The sequence below is a fragment of the Rosa chinensis genome, chromosome 3, assembly GCF_002994745.2.
Source record: "Rosa chinensis cultivar Old Blush chromosome 3, RchiOBHm-V2, whole genome shotgun sequence".
In the NCBI taxonomy this organism is placed as follows: Eukaryota; Viridiplantae; Streptophyta; class Magnoliopsida; order Rosales; family Rosaceae; genus Rosa; species Rosa chinensis.
Window position 1 is genome coordinate 10,006,610 of NC_037090.1, and position 22,113 is coordinate 10,028,722.

The 22,113-nt window shown below is 35.9% G+C and overlaps 2 protein-coding genes across 2 annotated transcripts; one reads left to right on the top strand and one right to left on the bottom strand.

Annotated features, from left to right (window-relative positions):
- The first annotated feature begins 16,813 nt into the window (after window positions 1–16,813).
- LOC112192936 (putative two-component response regulator ARR21) lies at window positions 16,814–19,012 on the top strand. Its single transcript, XM_024332881.2, has 5 exons — window positions 16,814–17,440; window positions 17,568–17,644; window positions 17,772–17,808; window positions 17,918–18,032; window positions 18,139–19,012. Exons 1-5 carry the CDS (start codon window positions 17,167–17,169, stop codon window positions 18,680–18,682), a joined length of 1,047 nt encoding a protein of 348 aa, XP_024188649.1. The 5' UTR covers window positions 16,814–17,166; the 3' UTR covers window positions 18,683–19,012.
- Window positions 19,013–20,164: 1,152 nt separating this feature from the next.
- On the bottom strand, window positions 20,165–20,605 carry LOC112192937 (SKP1-like protein 6). The gene has a single exon (XM_024332882.2). The coding sequence runs from the start codon at window positions 20,603–20,605 to the stop codon at window positions 20,165–20,167; it is 441 nt and encodes a 146-aa protein (XP_024188650.1).
- Between the last annotated feature and the right edge of the window lie 1,508 nt (window positions 20,606–22,113).

A 22,113-nucleotide genomic window follows, 5' to 3' on the forward strand; every position in this document is an offset into this window, starting at 1 on the left:
CTCTTGACAAAATCAAGAAACTACTAGAGCAGAATGTAGATACAAACCCTCAGAAGTTTTGGGAAAAAGACCCAGTGGTCTGTGAATTAAGATTGCATGACATGAACGCTATCTGCCATGTCAAAGCCATTCCTCAGTACAAAGAGGAAGATCAGAGAGAGTTCAGAAGTGATATTGAAGATCTCCTGAAAAAGAGATTAATTCAACCTTCCACTAGCCCTCATCATGCTCCAGCATTCTATGTAAGAAATCATGCAGAGAACCTACGAGGCAAAGCTAGAATGGTGATTGACTATCGAGATGTCAACAAAAAGACTGTCAAAGACGGTTATCAAATCGCTCAGGTACGAGTACTGATCAACCAGCTCAGAGGAGCCAAAGTCTTTTCAAAATTCGATGCAAAATCGGGTTTCTGGCAGGTCAAGATGCATCCTGAGAGTATCCCTCTCACTGCATTTGGAACACCACAAGGTCATTACGAATGGCTGGTAATGCCGTTTGGTCTAAAGCAAGCTCCCTCAATCTTCCAAAGAAAGATGGACAACATCTTCAAGCATGTGGCGGAGTTCTGCGTCGTCTACATAGATGACATCCTGGTCTTCTCCAAGAACCGAGAAGAACACATGAAGCACCTCCATGAGGTAACAAAGCTGATAGTTCAGCATGGGATTATCCTAGGGGAAAAGAAAATCTTTTTTATCCTTGATGAAGTTGATTTCCTAGGAATAAACATCAAGAATGGAGTTATAAAGCTTCAACCTCATATCCTTGAAAAGATCTGGAAGTTTCCAGACAAAATTCCTGATGCTAAGAGTCTAGAGAGATTCCTTGGTGTCATAAACTATGGGAGAGATTTCATTCCTAAGATCTCAGGATTAACAGCAATGTTATCTCCTAAGACTAGTTCCAAAAGAAAATGGAACTTCACAGAAGATGATGAAAAGATCGTGAAGCAGATAAAAAATCTCTGCAAAAACCTCCCTCCTCTTCAACAACCAGAAGAGAATGATGAAATTATCCTCCAAACAGATGCGAGTGATAATTACTGGTCCGGTGTAGTCCTTGCAAAAACGCCTGGAACTAACATCGAAAAGATTTGCAAATTTTGTAGCGGCAAGTTCAGCCCTGCAGAACTGAATTATCCCACAGGGGAAAAAGAAATTTTGGCCGTCAAAAAAACGATTTTAAATTCTCCAGTTTTTCTTGGAAAACCCTTTACTGTCCGCACCGATTGTGCTAGAGTAAAGAATTTCAAAAATTTTAAACTTGACAAAGCTGCTGATAGAGGAAGATTAGCAAACTGGCAATTATTTCTTAACCAATATGATTATAATGTTGAATTAATTGCAGGAAACAAGAATTATCTTCCAGACGCATTGACCAGGGAACTAGCAATGTTTAGCCAAAGAGAAGACGACGAAGGTCGTAATCCCAGAAATAGAAGAACTGGGAAAGAACATGAACCTCAAGAAGATCCTATGGAAACCAAGGAAAAGGTTCTTAAAAAGTTTCTGCTAAGTCCAAAAGGCTTGGCCACAACTGATCAATCCCAGGGTAAAGGATTGGCTAGCCCGTCTCAAACGGCAGACGGTAAAGGCTCATCAAGACCGTTGATGGCTGCTGCTTTGCCAAAAAGCAGACCAACTCCAAATGGAGTTATAAATGTTTTTAACTATGAATTAAGAACTTTCGATACTCCTGTGTTCAGAACTGGCAGGAGACTAGCTTATCACCAGAAGACAATCTTAGATAATCTCTTATTTGCCTTTCAAGAAAGAAGCAGTGGTCTAATGTTCCCGGCACTCTTTGCACTAGCTGAAGAACTATATGAGAATGCCAGACCACAATCTGAAGAAAGTCATATATAGCAGAGTGCTGTAAAGAAAGAAAAAATTCTCTTCCTAGAAAGTCCAGAAAGTGCTAGGGTTCCTATCATGGCACTTAATGAATCAGACTGGCATGAATTCCATAGTCTGATAGGAAGACATAATCCAGAAAACCTGGTTCCTCCAACTCTCTTTATTGTCTCAGGTCCTTATGTTGGAAGATACCTGGTTAATGTTCAGAGTGAACATCCTCAAGAACACAAGCTCTGGCTTGTTGAGAATGGTTTTGTCCATAATCTGTGGACTAAAACAAATGATGATCTAAGAGGTTTGCCACCTGTCATTGTCAACACAGTCAAAAATGTAAGAAAAAACGACTGTATGCTTCGACTGAAGTTCAGATCCACCCCTCCAGAATGGATCCAAAAGGCAAACGGTGAAGTTGAATATATTCCTCCTTATCATTATGTAAGAATTATTCAAAGGAAATATCTTCAACCAGCCTGTGTAGGGTACAATGGCCAGCCAAATTCAAGTATTCCATGGATGAAGGCCATGACTCTAGAATATATCAAGAAGATCATCTCTGAAGATGTCAACAACACCTTCCTGGCAGCAGGAGAAAAAATCATTATCACTGCTTACGATCATCCTGACGTAGTCAGCAGTGACTTATTCCTATCCCTTACCAGAAAGGAGATAGACTCGACACTGGCATGCTTAAGATGGGTGGAAAAGCTTGAAACAGACAACCACTACAAAATGTATGTTGATACAGATGTCGAAGATAATGCAACAACAGTAAGGATGGCCCAGGCAGATAACGACTCGTTTGTCCTTGGTCACAATTCAGAAACCGACGAGAACATGTGAAGCAGCAGGTGTAGAAAACACCGAAAGTTCTTTTGGACTTTTCCCAAAAGCAACTTTTGCTTTTCAAAAAGCAGGTGAAAAACATTTCACCCAAAGGAATCTGCTTTTCCCCGACCGACCTCCACCAGCAGGAGCACTAAGGAAAGCAGGAAATCACGGAGTCGTACTGTACATTTTGTTGTTTTGTTTTGAGTTCCGCTCCCTATATAAGGAGCTTTAGCTTCCCTTATAAGGCATTCGAAAAACAGGAGAGCATCAGTTCATATTAGTCATATTAGCAGTGTGATTTTCTTTCCTGTCCGTGTGAAGAAGTGTGCTTTTATTTCAAGTAAGTACTGTAATCATTCTTATGGATAGCTAAACAGCTTTTAGCTGTTTACCTGAGAATGAGGCTCTGAATTTATAGCTTGTAATTATGTTTATATGAATATTTTCAGTGTGTTCACCCACTTCATCAAATTTTAAGTTAAAAAGTTCTGTTATATTAATCGTGTTCAGCCAATATCTTATACTTGCTTTAAGTTCAGAATCTCTGATTTTTATGGAAAAATTGCCACAGCTTAGGATAGAAACAAACAGCAGTGATTCCGCCTGTTAAAGTAACCGTTAGGCAGGAGGCCATTAGGTGAAAAACTTGGGCATGTTGAAGGCTAGTTTTGTTTTTCTCAGAAGTTGGAACAGGGTTTTCTAAGAAAAATGAGTTTTGGACCTAAAAGTCAGCATAGGATACACTAGGCACTACTTTAGAAAGGACTACCCTTATGAGTCTTTTCACCTAAAAGTTGTGTAATTGGGCAAAATACAAGGATGTTGGATTGATTGGGCAAAATACCATGAGTTTGTGGGCAAACGGGCACAACCCCTACTTTTTATTATTAATTATTATTAGTAAGACATGGTTTTATGGTGGCAATAAATCCCTATCAATTTTGGGTAGGATGATATGGGCTTTGTTCTGAAATACACACTTAGTATGCCTTGTCTGCCCTAGCGAGGCAGCAAGCTGTTTGTTTGATCAAATGGCGCAACCTCCTAGTGGTAAGATGAAACCGAGTGTTGTTGGATTTGTTTCCGTGCGGCAATATAGTAGGAAAACTGTGTTATTTGTAATTATGCTTCTTCATGATAAAGTTATCTTTCCGGTATGTCTCCGCTATGTCAAAGCAAATTGAGTAACCAGTCATACAGTCTTTGCTAATTTGTGCATGTTAGAAGAATGTATAGATTTTGTGGGGACTCTTGATATTATTTCATGATATTCTCTTAATGCTTATTATAATTTAGAGTTCAAACTTTACCACCCCCCGACTTTTTGTATTTTACAGTTTCATTAATCAAGACTTAAGGACACCCGCACCTGTCCCTTCTCAAAAAAAAAAAAAAAACGTGTATTGCTCTGTTTTTCATATCTCGTTGTAATCTCTTTGAGTTGTGTAAGGATTTGTAACAATGGAAATTATCTATGCACCAACGGTGCAAATGACCCGACACTTATAATCTTAACCCTTGATATTTATAATTAATATTTTTATTAATAACTTAATAGTGTATTTAATATAATCTAACCATCCATTTATGTCAATGCATTGAATCCTCTCCGTTATAACAACCTCTTTGTCGATGTATAAAGCGCAAACGTCAGCCATTGTTTCTGTAATACCCCGAAAAATCCAAATTAATTTCCGATGACATTTTAGAATGATTTCGTGATCATGGGAGGAAGTACGAGGCTTTGAGGGTTGTGAATATTGCTTGAACAATTTTATTTCGAAATCGTACGTCATTTAGGGGCGTCTCAAAAAGTGACTTTTTATGCGTACCAAATTTGGGAAAATTTCCTTCATGAAAGTTGTAGAGCTCGTCGATACGATCGCGTCCATATGTGGAACGTAATATTCGGAGTTCGTATGAATTTATTATGAATTTTGGAAGAAATTTCCAGTTTAGTATAAATTTCTATTTTTGGAAATTTCCATTTTCATTTTTCGCAGCTTCCGTTTCGGGAAACCCCGAAACCCATTTTCTCTCTCTCTCCCTCACGAGCCGAGGACGACTCAAAACAGAGCAAGGAGCTCCGGCCGATTTCTCCACCCTCCGGCCACCTCTGGACGAGCAACCAAGCCCAGCAGCTTCGCCTCCCTCCTCCGAAGCCATCTGTGGCAACCTTGCACGGCGGCACGGCCCCTAGCGGCGGCGGCGGCGGCCCGGTTTCGACTTAAGCTCGATTTTAGTCAACGCCTGTTTTCTCCTAGCTCCGGCCACCAAAACTTCCGATCTTTGGCTCCATGAACTCCCCTCAACCTGCTGATCATCATACTAGGAGGATTGCACCTAGAGTGACCGGTTTCACGTTTGTCGGAGCTCGGTAAGTTTTCGATCCGAAACGAAAATCTTGCGATCGGTATATCTCGAGCTGTAGTGCATCGTTTTGATTGATTCTTTTTCCAGTGGGTTCTCCTTGATGTTCTTAACAACTCTCTAGAAGGAATAGAGGCCCGAAATTGAAGTTTTTACGTCGAAAATCGAGCTCGCCGGTTTCTGGAAATTTTCCGGCCACCTTCATACTGTTCAAGGTAATTTTCGACCCCTTCCGGTCATTTTCAGACTTCGTGCTAGTTATGAAAGTTGTTGAGCTTGATGAGAGGAAGAGGAGCAGCCAGGCCCCGACACCATTGGCGGTGGTCGGCGGCGGCTCTGCCCTTTTTCCGGCGACCTTTTCCGGCTACCTTCGGGGGTCAAAAATGTGATTTCTTTACAGTTTTAGATTCTACGTTTCGATACGATCGTTTGCATATATAATTCATAATTTTTGGATATCGTATGATTTAGTTATGAATTTTTACGGTTTAGATCGATTTCGATAATCCAATTAATGTTTTTCGAAGATCGGACCATCCGATGGACTTGTAGTTTTGATATGTTGATCGTATGACTGTCCCAGTGACTTTGTGAGGTCACGGGCGAAGATCCGACCGTTGGATCTTCGTATAATTGTGAATTAGGGTTTTGAAAGGCGATTCGTGAGAATCCGACCGTCGGATTTTCATGAAATTTTGTGGAGATGTTTATAAGGATGATTCAGGAAGATCCGACCGTTGGATCTTCGTGATAATTTTGGGGGATGATCCTATGGGCGATCCGTGAGGATCCGACCGTTGGATCATCATATAATTTCGATCCGACCGTTGGATCGTCTTTATTTTGAGATCCGATCGTTGGATCATCTTTATTTTCAGATCCGACCGTTGGATCGTCTTTATTTTCGAATCCGACCGTTGGATCGTCTTTATTTTAGAATCCGCCCGTTGGATCGTCTTTATTTTAGAATCCGACCGTTGGATCGTCTTTATTTTAGAATCCGACCGTTGGATCATCTTTATTTTTATTTATGAGTTGGTTGGCTAAGTTATGATCATATTGGATTTAGGTGATTGACGGTCTTCCTTGGTGAGCGGTTGTTGCGTGTTTTGTAAAATTGAAGATGCAGCGGGATTAGAGGTGAGTAAACCTCACGCGGTTCATATTACGAACCGAGTACTTTTAATTAATTTATTTGTCGTAATTGTGTGAAAATATTTATGGAATAAATATTTGTTTTAAATCATATGGACTTGATCAACTACGGTCCATAGGTAAGTAAAATGATTTTATTATACAAATGAATTTCACGATTTTTATACTTGAATTATAGTTTATATTAGTGGTCATTCCTGAGCGGATGATTACGTATATATATATTTACGTGAAATATATATATGTTGATTGATGTGTGATTGGTATGATGAAATGATTGAGAATTGATTGGATATTATTCAAGTTATTAATCTCCCATTTAATTGTTGAATAATGAAATGTTGATCATGTGATGTGAAAGCTATTTTATATGGCCAATTATGATTATGTGGAAATTATTTTGAGAAGTAAAGATTTGTCTTGAAATAATATGTCTCCTTATATGGGTGTACATATACATTTATACATATTTATACAATCTAAAACTTATAAAGATTGTATGTTGAGAAAATGGTTATGTCTGAGAAGTACAATTGTGAAGCCGGGTGTTATCTACTACCCCGTGCTTAAGTGAATTGCTGGTAAATGTGTTTTGGTGTTATGAGAAGTTAGCCTTGGGCCCTAGTCCCTACAGATAGTGCACTATTATACTCTTAGGAAGGTTGCTTACTTTGAGTATACATACTTTGGTAGTGTCCTTGGTATGCTGATGGCTGTCACATGCTTTGGTATAGTACGTTGGACCCTAGCATGTGGATTTATGATTTGTTACCAGTCAACCTGGTTTTCCCATGTTTTGGGTATAGTACGTTGGACCCTAACACGTGGATTTATGATTTGTTACCAGTTAATCTGAAAATTCACTAAAAAGAGAAGTGTACTTATGTGAAATTGATCAAATATCTATCCATGATATATTTGAAATATGTGAAGGTGTTATGTGAAATTGATCAAATATCTATCCATGATATATTTGAAATATGTGAAGGTGTTATGTGAAATTGATCAAATATCTATCCATGATATATTTTGAATATGTGAGGGTGTTGGTAAAAAGAAAATCAAGTATGCATTGCTTTAATGTTATTTCACATATTACTGATGCAATATTTGCTGGTTGAGTTTTAAAAGAGAGTATCGAAAAATACCTACTTTTCTGTTTATATGATTTTTGGAGTTATCTTGTGAGTGTGTTGATTGTTTACTTGAGTTATAATAATTGTAATTTAAATAATCAACAGTTCTTTCTTGTTTACTCACGAGCTTTGCAAAAAGCTTACCGGGTTTGGTGTTGTTGCAATCCCGGTACACTATTCAAATTGTGTAGCGGGTAGTGTCACAGGTCAGGAGAATCAGGGCAGTGATCGTGCGGTTTAGAGAATTAGTATTAGAATTACAACATTTGTTTTGTGAGGAGAATTATACTCATTGAGTTTTACAATTTGATTTGGTGAGAGTGTGTTGTAATAAGTAGCTTGAGGATTTGGTTTATGTAATATCAAGAGGTGTAATTAGTGGTTGTTTCTGAGAGAAAAATTCAGAGCATTATTTGTATTGTTTTTAGTCATGTTCCGGATTTGAATCCTTATTTCAAAATTCGGGGTGTGACAGTTTCAGTGAAAGTTGTTTATGGTACCGGAGCATATTAATTCAAGTACATGCACATATTAGTTCAAGTACACTGTAGGGGTGAATGGAATTTTAAACTCAAATTCTGAGCATATTAATTTCATTGTTATGGTTTTCATTATTTTGTAATGTAGTTTACTTCATCTATTGCATGATTTGTTTTTCATATTACCATATATATGACTAGCTAGTATCACTACAATTAAGCAGTGTTAACTGTTAACACATTTATTAAGCACTTGTTGATATAGCTACCAGTATAGTGTTCGTTGTTAGGGATAACTACCTCAGATATAGCTCCGGTTTCCACCGCTTTTGGGATAACTACCTCATAGCTCCAGAATTTTCAATATTTAAATTTTTCTTTCTGCAGTATATGTTCTTGGAGATCTCATCTGGCATAAATGAAAATAGCGAATCGCACTTGGAAACCCTAGTAGAGGCCCATGTGAATGTGAGACAGGGAAGCATTGTCTACTGGCTTACTGAATCATTTCTCCATTATTAAGACCAAACATTCCATACAATTTGTCTAGTGGATAGACACAAAGATAAACAATCACTTGTCTCAAAACTCTAATCATTAAAAAAAGTTAACAATTTCAATGGGGATACGAGCAAGTGAAATTGCATTGAAAATTATTATTTATATCACGGTTGTTTGTTAATTGTTATGTGTTATTTTATTTTACTAATAATATTATTAATCTCATTTTGTAAAAAAAATTACAGAAAATTATTAAGAAAAATAAACAAAAAAGCCAAAATTGAGAATTTCTTAATTCAATCTACACAAATCTACACTTAATATAATTTCTAGGATAGGGGTGTACCTATCATATCTAGGTAGGAAAGAATAAATGTAGGTATTAGGTGGACCATGCATTACAACTCTAAAAATCTAAAAATCCAAATGGGGTCAAAAACCACTTTGCAAAGAATTAGGTGCCAACATTGACTATGAGGAGGAGTTAGAGAGAATAATGACAATAGGGGAATTGAGAGTTTGTTTCATTGTTTGGGAAAAGGAAAATATTGTGGGAATACTTAGTGACTAGTCAATCTAATTGGGAAGGATGATTGAACAATGCTCCACGCATATTATATTTGTAGAGTTCTGACATTGGGAGTATAATATGTGCATGGAGTATGGTTCTCAATTTGTATTTACTCGGCTACAGGCAATATTTTTATCAAATGTGAAAGGGGAAAACTTCAAACTTAACTGATGTCACTAGCAAGAATCCATGGATATCTTTTTCTTGACAATCGATCTTAGCTCTCCTCCAAATTAAGCACTACTCCTCTATTATTTGAACAAATTAATTATTAAGAATTTAACTTGTATGTGTGAACATAGCTAAAATGGGGTGCATGTGTACAAATCGAATTCAGGTATGACTGAGTGTCATGTCTCTCAATTGTTCCACATTGGAAAGTAGAATCTTGTACCGTTGTATATAAATATTCCGCAAGCCTTGATCCATATGTCGTAACGATATTGTTGCATGGATCTAAAAGCTTAAACTTTATAGTTTCAAAAAATGAAATTTTGGAAACGCCGAGCATGACTGTACGTGTAGTAATGATATCAAGTCCTTGTTTTCCTGCATAACCATCTTTGTCTTTCTAATAGGACATGTAATACAAACTCTTAGTTAACAAACCTGCTCAGAATGATGAAACGGCTCGCAGCCTATAAGAAGGAAGTCTGCCTATAAGCCATTAAGCCATGGTTTCGAAACTACAAAACCTGATTAGGATTAAATTAAGAAAGGCTCAAGTTAATCATACTGTACGTTTTCTTGTTTATTTAATAATAATACAAGGGAATATGGCATATATCATCCTTTTCTGCAGCGGCAGCGGTCATTGGTTAATGACTCGATTATGTCTTTCTAGAGGATCGGTGTGCGCTTACCTTCAGTACTTGGTTATTCAATTCATTATGTTTTTCTACAAGAAAGGAAAAATCAACGCACATATAGCCTGAGAATAATATAATGTTTCTGAACCCAAGAAAATGACAAAGTGCATGCAAATGATATTGGAATTAAGAAATAGGTAAAAAGCTTGAATCATCAATCTGTTCAATACTATAAATTTGACCGATCACTTTCACTGCATGCTTCCTTCAAGATTAACAATTTAATAGATTGACCGATCATCACTTATCAGAATTTCTACTGATGTAGACATTAATTTTGAGTTCATACGATAATAATGCTATTTTTCGTAGAAAGGTACGTATTTACATACTATGTATATGGCATAATATGATAATAATTTGAGTAATACCCATGAACTCATTCTTTCTCCCTGCATCTAGTATTTCAATCTAATTACATTATAACTCTCATGATCATAAGCACATTCAGGTAAGGTAGCATTTTAATTACGCATTACTCATGTGCTAAAAAGTGCTTGAAAAATGTGTCAATAAATTAACTTTTCTCATCATATACCACAAAGATAATTATTTTTGAAGCCATTAATGTGGAATAGACGCACTTCACAAGTATGAAGGAAATTTCGGACCCTTCATTTTAAATATATGGTAAATTGAGATTGTATTAGTAAAAGAGATGGGATAAAGACTAAGATGATGAAGACAAGCAAACGATAGGTATAGTGTAGCAATAGCATTAGGTATACGTGGGTTCCATAATAGTATGAAGAGGAGACAATGAGTAATTACCTTTGACGGGAATAAAATACATCATTATTTAACTAATTAATCATATTTAACTCACATGTTCTGCCAACCATGCACACGTATTGAGATGTGAATAGGCTCATATAATAACACCACCAATCTTTACACCACTTAAAATATAGGTCTAATCCATTTAAAGATAATAAACTATTGAAGTTATGTTCTGCTGTCATATTTTTCTTTTGGTCTATTATACACATAGCGTACATACATTTGTGTACATAAAATCATATAGAAACTACGTATGTACTAACGACATTCAGAATGACTCCATTTTTAGTATAGGTAAAAACTCCAAATAGTATCTGAATTATTGCGAAATGTATTTTTTAGTACCTATGAATTTTTTTTTATCCCAAATGGTACTTGAAATGGTACCATTTGGGTTATAAAAAAATTAAAATGTATCAAAAAATATATTTTACAATAGTTTGGGTATCATCTAAACTTTTTATCTAAAAAAGTACATGTCACATAGATGATTTTAACCTAAAAGTTAACGGAGGTACTATATTTGGTAAATGCGCAATACTTCAGATACCATTTGGAGTAAAAAAAAAAAAATCGTAGGTACCAAAAAGTATCTTTCACAATAATTCAGGTACCATTTGAAGTTTTTACCATTCCATTATACTACTATATACTTCAATTATATATAACAAGAGGGGCCGAGTGGAATATGCTGTTCTTGCTAACCCAGAGAGGGAAGTCTATGTAATCTATGTATGCCAAAATAGGACGCACTTGGTATGGCATACAAGTCGTGTGACTCTTTCAATAGTTTTCACCAGCTAATTTTCCTTTTTATTCCCTCCTTTTTCGAAATTAATTCAACTCTAAATTCACATCTATCAGGCATGCACATAAGGTGCTTCGATCAGTTCCTTGGCGATTACGTACGCTTTGGATGAATTTTGGTTGTTCATCGAGATCATTGATGGGGATGGGACTGTAGCTAGCTTGGTTCAGTTGGTTGTATATATGGGCGGGACTTAAGTGGACTGTGGACGCTCTTCCTTTCAGTTTGCTCGAGTCTGTTATTACTTGTTGGTATAGTTCGTTATAGTCTGCTAATAAAAGGAGAAACTATGGTTCAGGTTCAGTGGAGGTTTTAGGAGGGTTTGTACAGCTCTTTATTATCCTAAGAGGTAAGGCTTTATGTTCACCCTTTTATTTTTCTATAGCTCTCTTTAGATGGTTGATTTTTTTATTCCTTTCCTTTCAAGAGAAGAGATCGAATACGCTCCAAAACTGATCTATATATACCTATATAATTGGTTCTCGCCTAATTCTCTACTATTTATAAAGATCGCCAGTTATATATCGCCTGTTATATATTTCTTCCCTCCTTTTTCAAATTTGATTCAACTACTATTTCTGGGTAACAATTCACAAATTATATATTTCTAAAATATATGTAAACAGTTAGTCAAGGAAATGTTCACCAATATGCATATAAAAGCAATAATAACGTGCAAACTTAAAATACTATTGAAATAACAATAAGATGTTTCACTGAACAATATTAATTATCTGTTTTAATATATAAGCAAGATGTTTTTAACAATGACTCAGACTAATAGTCTTTGTAATTACCATGAATAGGTCTATATGCATGCATCATATATTTCTTAGAAGAGTTCGTTGAATTTTGGAGAAAATTGACATACCACATAATTAAATCGTTTGGACCGTAGACTCTTAATGGAACGAAAGTAGATTGTGTATTTTACTTGTATATTGAATGGTATAGGCCCTATTGGGGAATGAAGCGCAAGACCTTCATGAAAAGACCAGTCTATAAATCTACTTTATTCAAATTAAAGTCCAACCTTTCTCTTATCATGCACTTACAAAATTTGCATGGTCTACATGTAAATGCACTAGTCCTGCGTTTTAATAATACAGATGGGAATACCATCCCACCTACCAATAACCATTGGAGGCTTGGAGCAGTTGCGAAATTTCTTTGAAACTTGAAAATGCCACCATCATCATCTTCATCTTCTTCTTCATATACATTTAAAAGGCCGGCTTGCATGGGAATCATGCGGTGCAGTGCAGACCTTGCTGCTTCACATATCATATGCATCCACTCCATCATATCGTATAATATTATACCATGCATCCATTAATGTATTAGCAGTAGTACTGGTGTGAATTAATATATATACGAGGGGCAGAGAGACCCCTATAAGAAGACAGACATCCTCATTCTCAAATAATGGGTTAGATCCGCATTAATAGGCTCACGTATTCTCATGCAAATTAAACTATGCCCTAAAATAGAAGAAAAAGGGACAGAAGCACTGTTGAGGGTTGACCTCACAGGCTAAGTGTTGGAGTGAATCTTTTTGCCTCCCCGTAGTTTAATCAATTAGGGTTTTGTTTATGTTTTTCTGCTGGTGTTTATGTGTTTGTCCTTCTCTATGGTGTGCTTGGAATTCAGAATTTTTCTTTGTCAAGTTCTTAAGCTCATTCATATATGGTTGCTGCCCCTTAACCCCTTAAGTTGTTGGACTTGAATCATCGTTAATTAGTCAAGATAGAGAGTGTACATAGTAGAAGACAGATTATTCAGGAAGGATATATTATTTTGTTTCACATTTACAGACTAATATAAGTTGGTTTCACTTCTGTAACTCGTCAGCAAAGATACTCATCGATAATTATTCCCATGAGAAATTTAAAGTTGACATATAACCAGTTGCAGGAACCCCGTGACTGAAAGAAAAAAAAAAAAAGCATTAGCTGTGCCTTATCTTTTGACCCCAATATTCACGGCCTATAGAATCCCATGGTCTCATACACGTGGGAGGAATGAAAAAGTTCTATGGCTACTTAAAAGCATAGACTTTTAGTTCGGAGCTAGCAATACCTATACCACTAGATGAGTCTCATTTTCATAAACAATGGGGAAAGGCTTGATTCTAGGAAAAATTTTGGATTCCAAGTTATGATAGATTTAATTGAATCGAAAAAACTTTATTCTAAAATAAAAATAAAAATGTAATTGAAAAAACTAATGTTAGATTTAAGCTCAACTTATATGATGATTTTGTAAAAGTTGAGATCGGTTAAAATACTGTAATCGAGTAAGGTTCTTAAACATTGGTACGGGACGTGGATATATTGGTAACTCATATATCTGGAAATTTCTTCAAAATTTGGAGTATCAATCGACATATTGATAAATAACCATAAATATTGATATTTATAAGTTAGTTTCAAAGATATCTTATACATCATTCAAATATGTGTAAAATGAAATAACTGCAATTTTGACCGAAATTTAATTTTCTTGAAATATTTGGAACCCTAGCCTGCAGCTGCTAGTTGCTTGAGTACATGATCTATACTTCGATCTTAGTATTATGTCTTCCAAATTAAGTTGTATACTGTCCGGTTTGAAACCCTTAAGTCCAAAAGAAATGTACAAATTGCGTTTGCCGTTTCACAACATGTATTTCTATATGTTATTCTTATATTAATTGGATTTTGTAACTTTTTTTTAACCGTTTTAACTAATTATGTACGATACTAGCTAGGTGTACTATGATCTTGGCCTCTTGGGATTCTAAAGAGATTTTGTTGTTGTTCTATTCCTTACATAAGAAAGGCTCTTCTTGAGTTTAAATTTTTCATGGAAAAGACATGAGAACCTAACAAATTTGAAATGCAATCGATGCTAAAGAAACTTCTTGCCCTAATTGTCCAAACCCCAATTTTTGTTGGGAAATATATACTTTCTGTATCAATTTTTGATGTAGAATGGATGGCAATCAGGATTGAAGAGCAGCTTGATCGTGAAAAAAAAAAATCGATTTGCTGCAAATTTGGCGTTCCGTGTCAAAATGCTAACTGCTATACCATTCTAAGAAGGGAACAACACTAGGAACAAAACTCGTCTCTTTGCCAAAACGTGTGGGGTTTTCGTGCTTTCAAGGTCGGTACGGACCTCAAACTGCAATTTACTATTTTTCCAGCAATTAGGGTTTTTTTAGTTCGATTTGGATTTTTTGTTTTAACCCGTGGGCTTTTAGGATTCATTGTTGGTGGTCCTAGGATTTCTTTTCTCATATATATGCAACCTTAAACGGCTGCAGAACCTATTTTTTATCATATTATCAATCAAATTGAAAGTTTTCTAGTTTATCTCTAGGTGGACTCCAAAATTCTTATTTTAGGATTTATTGCTTGTAAACCTAGATTACTTCCAACTGTATCAATTTCGCTGACAATTTTTGGGAGAATTACTGTTCAAATTAAATATTCACATGACATAAAATTCCAACTAATATCAGTACTATATATAGCCTCATCTTCTATTTATATATAATATGTTTGTGTGTTGAGTCTCTTACGTATATAGGTCCCTTGATGGGAATATAACAGCTACGTGTACCATTCAATATTTGCCCTTAGAAATAAGAAGCCAGTGTGGAAAAACGCAGAAAGTTGCGTACGTGGCATGAACAAGCCTCAAATCTCAAGGAACCATCCCCGTGATTCCCGATATGAGATATTATGTTTTTAAGAAACACATATGAGATATTATGTTTTTAAATTTTGAGTTATTAGTTACAAGGGAGATCGAGTCTGCATCAGCAACAGCTGAAACACACATGCTTCAACCACAACCAGCCTGCAGATTCTTACCCTTTAAATGATTGATTCTTCCCAACTTTCTGCTGTGAAACTGTGAATTGTAATGGTCTCCCCAACTTCTACGACACAATTAATGAAAGTTACAAAGCCACACCCGCCACCAAACCCCAACAAAAACCACTTGATTTATTATTTGCTTTCATTAATAAAAATAGTTGAAGTTGATCTTCTGTTGAGAAAGGGAAACAAAATAATCATGTTTATATATGAGCTGAAAATGTCAAGGTTGGTAAAGTTCAGAAATTTCTAGTGTAAAACAGGAATTTTCTGGCCATCAAGGGGAGTTTTGATTTATCCTTCTGATAATCTCGTTCTTGATACGATGTTGTTAAGTAATTATATAAGATTCATGGATGCAGAAAATGTATGATACTAGCTAGGGCTAAAATTGATTACATATGGCTGCTGATCAAATTGATTATATAATACAGTGGTATTAATTACATGCAAGAAATGAACTTGAAACTAAGAGACGTATTATCTAGTACTATCAAGAAGAAGAAGACCAGTTAGTTGAAATTGTTTCAAGTTCAAATATAGTTGTATATCATGTGGTAAAGATGAATTCTTGAGTGGTTGTTGAAAAAACTATTACATACTTGTCTAGTTTACAGGTTAGATTTTTTCATCGAGCAAGATTAATGGCTAGTTTAGGCTTGCTGTGACTAATACAAAAAACCACTGTTGCTTTTGTTTTGTAAATATAATTAGTTGTGAATTAAAACAGTTTCGTGTTTGGTAAACAATACTTTTAAAAGTGTTGTCAGTACATAAAACAACTTCAGAGCGTGTTTTGATCCAAAACAGCTTCTAAAAGTAACATTTGGGTTGCTTATAAAATTTGCTTCTATTGACCTATAATTTTCAATTAAATTTGTTTTTTATTTATTTACCAAACACATTTAAATATAAAATTTTAGATAAAATCTAAAAGCTTTAAAAAAAAAAAAAAAAAAACGACGCAATCCTAAACATAGCTCAAAGCTATGACGTGCAGACTTGCATAGTCGCAACACGTCTCTCTTATTCTTGTTTCTTGTAAATATCTTTGAATCATTTTTAACACTTGCTCTAATAACCTTGTAGAAAACATTCACATGAGATTTATCATAAATTTTAACGAGTGCAGTTGCCTACGTCTACTATATACTATTTATCCATTTCTTCTTTTCGGTCTCTTTTGTAATTTTTTTTTTGTTTTAACTAAATGGGGTAAGAACTTTGGATTAGGGTTTAGCTGAACGATAATGTAAATGGGCATAGTTTTAGATAGTTAAAAACAACTATCAACTCAAGAAAAAAATATTAGTAAAGGATCCAGACTCCATATTCCATCGGTCTAATTGGTATGCATATTTATTAATTTATCCCGAGTTGGAATTTAATTAATATAAAAAACGAAATGACGAATTGGGCTGCGATAGAAAATATTCCGCACAACAAATATTGTTATTTCTTGCATTGCATGGCATCCATACCCATGCATACATGTATGCATTATGTATGTCAAAGTTATATGCTATGTCAAAGTTATATGCCTACTGTATTTATACTCACCCTTTTACCTTATAATATCCCCCACAGACAAAACAGAGAGGAAGAGAGAGAACAAAGTTTTTCTAGGGTTCCGCATTTCTCTTGTATTGTAATAAAGCTGAAGTACTGATATCCTCAGCTATTGTCTTCCTCAGTTGATGGACTTCGATGTCTCTTTTGCTGTAAATAATACTTCTCTCTTTCCGAGCAAGCATGGGTTCTGAGGAACAAAGAATAGGGACAGTAGCAGCTGGCAGACCATAAAGGTGATGATCATCGACTTTCCGATCCATCAAGCTATCCCCAGAAGGCTCTAATCCCCAATTATTTTCTTCACTCTTAATTAATCCACAAATCCCTTTCATTTTTCTCTGTCTCTACTCCATTAGAGCACTTGGAGAATCTATGGAGGGGATGAGCGGCGAGTCTGAGTGCTCGAAGACAAGTCCCTCCGATGACCGAAATGAGGAAGGAAGTGAGAGTGGAGAGAACCACGATGGCGAAATCAGTAAGCCCAAAAACAATGGAGGAAGCTCAAGCAACAGCACGGTAGAAGAAAGTGATCAGAAAAAGGGATCGGTGCGACCCTATGTTAGATCCAAGATGCCAAGGCTCAGGTGGACACCGGATCTCCATCTTCGCTTTGTTCACGCGGTGGAGAGGCTCGGAGGACAAGATAGTGAGCTCTATTATACACTCAAGTCTCTTCAATTTCTGCTCACTCGATGGATTGATCCACCGAGTACAATTCATTTTTGGGAATTCAATGAATCTTATTATCTTTTATGTGATGATGTTTGGTGCAGGAGCTACACCAAAGATGGTTCTTCAGCTTATGAACATCAAGGGGCTAAGTATTGCACATGTCAAGAGCCATTTACAGGTTAATAATTTGATTAACAAATTTAACCTTATGAATTTCTAATTTGCAATTGAGTGAACATACGTACCATATATAAAGCAAATAATTCACATCTTTTTAAAATTACTCTGTGTGTTTCATTGTATAGATGTATAGAAGCAAGAAGATCGACGATGCAGGCCAAGGTACAAAAATTCTCACCTTGATAGTAGCTGATACTCCTTCTGATCCTAACACAGAACTAGGGTTTTTATTGGGAACGTTTCCAATCAATTGTTAATTTCATTTTTGCAGTGATAGCAGATCAAGGACATCATCTTGCTGAATGTGGAGATAAAAATATATACAACCTCAGCCAACTTCCCATGCTTCAAGGATACAACCGAAGCCACATGAGTACCAGCTTCAGGTAATTAACAACAAATTAAATTCACAAGTTCCCTTCGTATGCTTTGATCCTTAAATGAATGAATAAATTTTATTAAACTATTCTTTCTTTGTTTTGATTTACCAAGATATGGATACGGTGATGCCAATTCTTGGAGTAATAGTGCTTATGAGAACTTGAGGCATCCAAGAATATTTCAAGGCACAATGACGGAGAAGCTCTTTGGTAGCAGTACTACAACTAGCAACTGGAATAGTACTGCTTACAGCAATTTCCGGACAAGCTCCGAACAAGTACCAACTTGGATAACTCATACACTCAAAGACGAATGCAATCAATTGTATAACATTCGTCGACAGTCCTTGCAAGCACATCAAACTAGGCAGAGTCTCATTGATCATCTTAATCCCACAACCCATGTGCAACCCAAAGAGAAGGATCACTTTACAAGTTTGAGCAGCACACCAACCAATCTACAAGAGTTGAAGACGTTGAAAAGGAAGGCTTCGGATTGCGATCTTGATTTAGATCTGTCTCTCAGGCTAACAACGAAGAAGAATGACGAGAGTCCGAGAAGTACTACTATGAGGGACGATGAAGTTGATTGCACTAGTCTTTCTCTGTCATTGTACTCACCGGCATCGGCAAAAATCAGAAGGGTGGAGGAATAAAATCAATGAAGAAGATATAAGGAGCTTAAATATATATGCAGAGAGGCAGTTAACTGAGCAAGTACTCTGGATCTGACTATATGAATGGGACAGTATTCTAAGTGAGATATTGAGGTACTTGCTCAAAATTACAATATTATGCCTTGTTATTGCGATTAATTGTCCTATAAATGAACTAGTACTGTCATATATACAAACTTCCTTCTTTCTTGTTCTTCTATATTGAATGGCTGTGCCTTCTTTAGCATGTTGTGCTGCCATATATTGAACAAGAATCAGTTGGAATTTGGCAAAAAATTTCTTACTATTTAATATCCCATGATTGACATATGCTTTATTTTTGGTCCCTTTGAATATGAAAATCTGTACGTGTCTATTTACTAGGAGATAAAGTATAAGTTTGTAGATGGCTCACAAGTCACAACAACCATGCATGAGTAGTTTGCTTTGGTAATGGCAGTTCCTTTGATTATTCTCTTTTTCTTATCAACTTTTTCTGGGTTAATGAAGAAACTCCCAAGAACGTAATTATTCTGGATCAATCGAACGTAGTTACGTACATAATCATGACTAGTTAGGTATATATGTTGATAAGTTTATGTGGAGGAGTGTACGTGTGTGTATGTGTGTGGAAGTGGTCCTTTTCTAAGGATGGAGAAGCCTCTTTCCCCTTCGCTGATCAATTTAATGTCGGACAAGTTACAATTAAATAGCTAGTGATAAAAACTACATATTAGTATCAAAAAGGTAGAATCTACTTTACGTGCATGGATGAGCGAGTATCCAGGGAACTAGGGGTTGGCAATTACTATATATCTGGCATTTCTCAAAACAAATCATCCGGCCATCCCATATAAAAGAAAAGAAAAGAAAAAAACAAAACAAAAAAATTTGTACAATCTAACATATTGCTAGCTACTTTGGAGGCTAATTATAATTGTAGTTGATATATCTTGGTAGAGGAAGAGGAGAACAGAAAGAAAGCGGGGAGAGAGAAAAGAATGCAGAGAGAATTTTGTTCAGAACTGGGTTTGATTATAAAAACCGGTTTGCTTCAGCCAAACCAATAAACCAGAACGAAACCATCAGTGTCGACGGGTGATGAAGGTCAGTGCGAAAATTGGTTGGTGAAACGGCTTTGGTTATAGGCTTATAGCCGCCCAATACCCGAACCTGAACGAAACCATCATTTCCGGGCGGTGAATGTAAGTTGTGCGGATATGGGAAACATGTTCCTAAATGTCAACCCTACTCCCCATTTCCAAATTTAGTAGGAAAAAAAAGAAGGTAATTAATATTTTATTAGTATCAAGATGTAGAGTTTACAACAAGCTAGCGAGGGGCCGGGGAGATGAGGCCTATACTCCTCAGTCCTCCCAAGACAAAAAGCAAGAAGGAAGAGGTTCCAGGAGTAGCAGCACCCTAAAAACATGGAAAAAGAATTGACGCAATTAAAAAAAAAAAAAAACTGCCGCAAAAGATTCACTGTTGACATGCGAGAAGGATTCGCATATCCTCCATTGTCTTATCCTCACCTGTCTTGTGAACAGCGTTCTTGGATAGCAGGAGTAGCAGGCTCTGGATGTTCAAGTAGTACGCAGCAAGAAGAAGATTGCAGAGGGTGGATTTGTTAGTCTTGACAATAAAGTCTTGATCCCACGCCTTGAGCTCGTCCTCATTGACCACCTTCTCGTCCTCGTTAACATGCCTCTTGCAGTACTCCATGACCTTGTCCAAAACCTTGTGAGTCACCTTCCGGAGATGAACGACGTTGTCGTTGTCCTCGTCATCAACCTCATCCTCCATCACGTCTTCATCCTCAATCATTTTCTTGATCATAGGCGACTTCTTTGCCACCGCTTCTTCCACCTCAAGAGTCCGTCCGTCCAAGCTCTTCAGAGTGATCATCTTCTTTGACGACATGGTTCCAAACAAAATCTCACAGGTTAATTTTCTTGAAACGTAATCGAAAGCAAGTGCTCTCTTTTTGCAAGAGTGGTGATTCTGATTAGGCTAGGGTTGTAAGAGTGGTGAAATCACTTGGGAAAGATCAGTCTGTTCTATACGTCTTTTGAGTCGGTTACTTTAGAGTGAGTCGGCTTAACCTATACGTATCATGCAAGGAATCCGTATCCTAATTGAAAGCTAATATATAATTATATATAACAGGTTATAAAAATTGGTGTTAGCTCAGTGGTTAGAGCACCCACTACCTAATGACGAAGTCATACTAAAAATATCATCTTATCTATCCGATTTGTAAACCCTTCTAATTAAAAAATAATAATAAAACAAAAATAGATCGAATAGGTAAGATGAATCGATCCGATTTGTAAACCCTCCGATTTCAGCTATGTTCTTCTTCGTGTAGCTGAATAGTAATGACTACTATTTAACTTTTTAGATGCTAATATCGCAATAATATGTCCACAAGGGTTGGTTCAATTGGCAAGGGTGTGCCTGTGGTTGAGTCACAATCCAAGTTCAATCTTCATTGCCAGCAGTCTCTTGTTGGTGGGTAATTGGGTTAAAGCATATGACTCTAGCTACCTATCAGGATTTCTGGATGCACTGGTGTGTGTACTGCAGTTGAGCAAGAGAGTTTTTGAGATACGTCTCATGGTAGTCCAACATGGCATTATGCCTGTGGTCTACCCGCCCCCGCTCATCTGTTGTGCTGCTTGTACTCCCCAGTTTGGAAGTTGGGTTACTGGAACAACGGCTGGGACTTGGCAGGAGAATAGCTTTCTCTCTTGCCCAAATTTTTTGTCCAAAAAAATAAAATAAAAAATAAAGAGTTTCTATTATGACCTCCAAATTTGCTCACTTGATCTCATTTTATTATGAATTATTAAATGACATATATAACCTACTATAAAATGACTATTAAGGACAATAATTATACCAAAAATATATTATATTGATTTTATGTAGACTTTCCAATTCAATAATATTAGATTGTATTCCTTATTATTTTCCTTATCTATTTTCATTTTCCAATTTCACTACATACTCATTAAAGCATTCATATATATTTAATAAGAATTAAAAATATGATTAAGATCATGTATCATAAAAATGTATGATATATATGTTGAACGCATATTGGTGAGGAAAACAAAATAAATCATCTTATGATTTATAACCTAAATCTAAGTCAATCCATTATATTTGTAAAAAAAAACAGACACTAAAAATATTTAAATAATTAATCATGTGGTAACAAAAAATACAGAAAAAAAAAATAAACATTAAAAAATGAATGTTTTTTTTTAGAATAAAAAAAATGATTTTTTTTGCACAGCTAAAATAGAAAAAAAAAATAAAAAAAAAACTAAATTTTTTTAAATAATTAATCATGTAGTACAAAAAATACAGCAAAAAATAAACATTAAAAAACGAATGATTTTTTTTTTGAGAATAAAAATAAA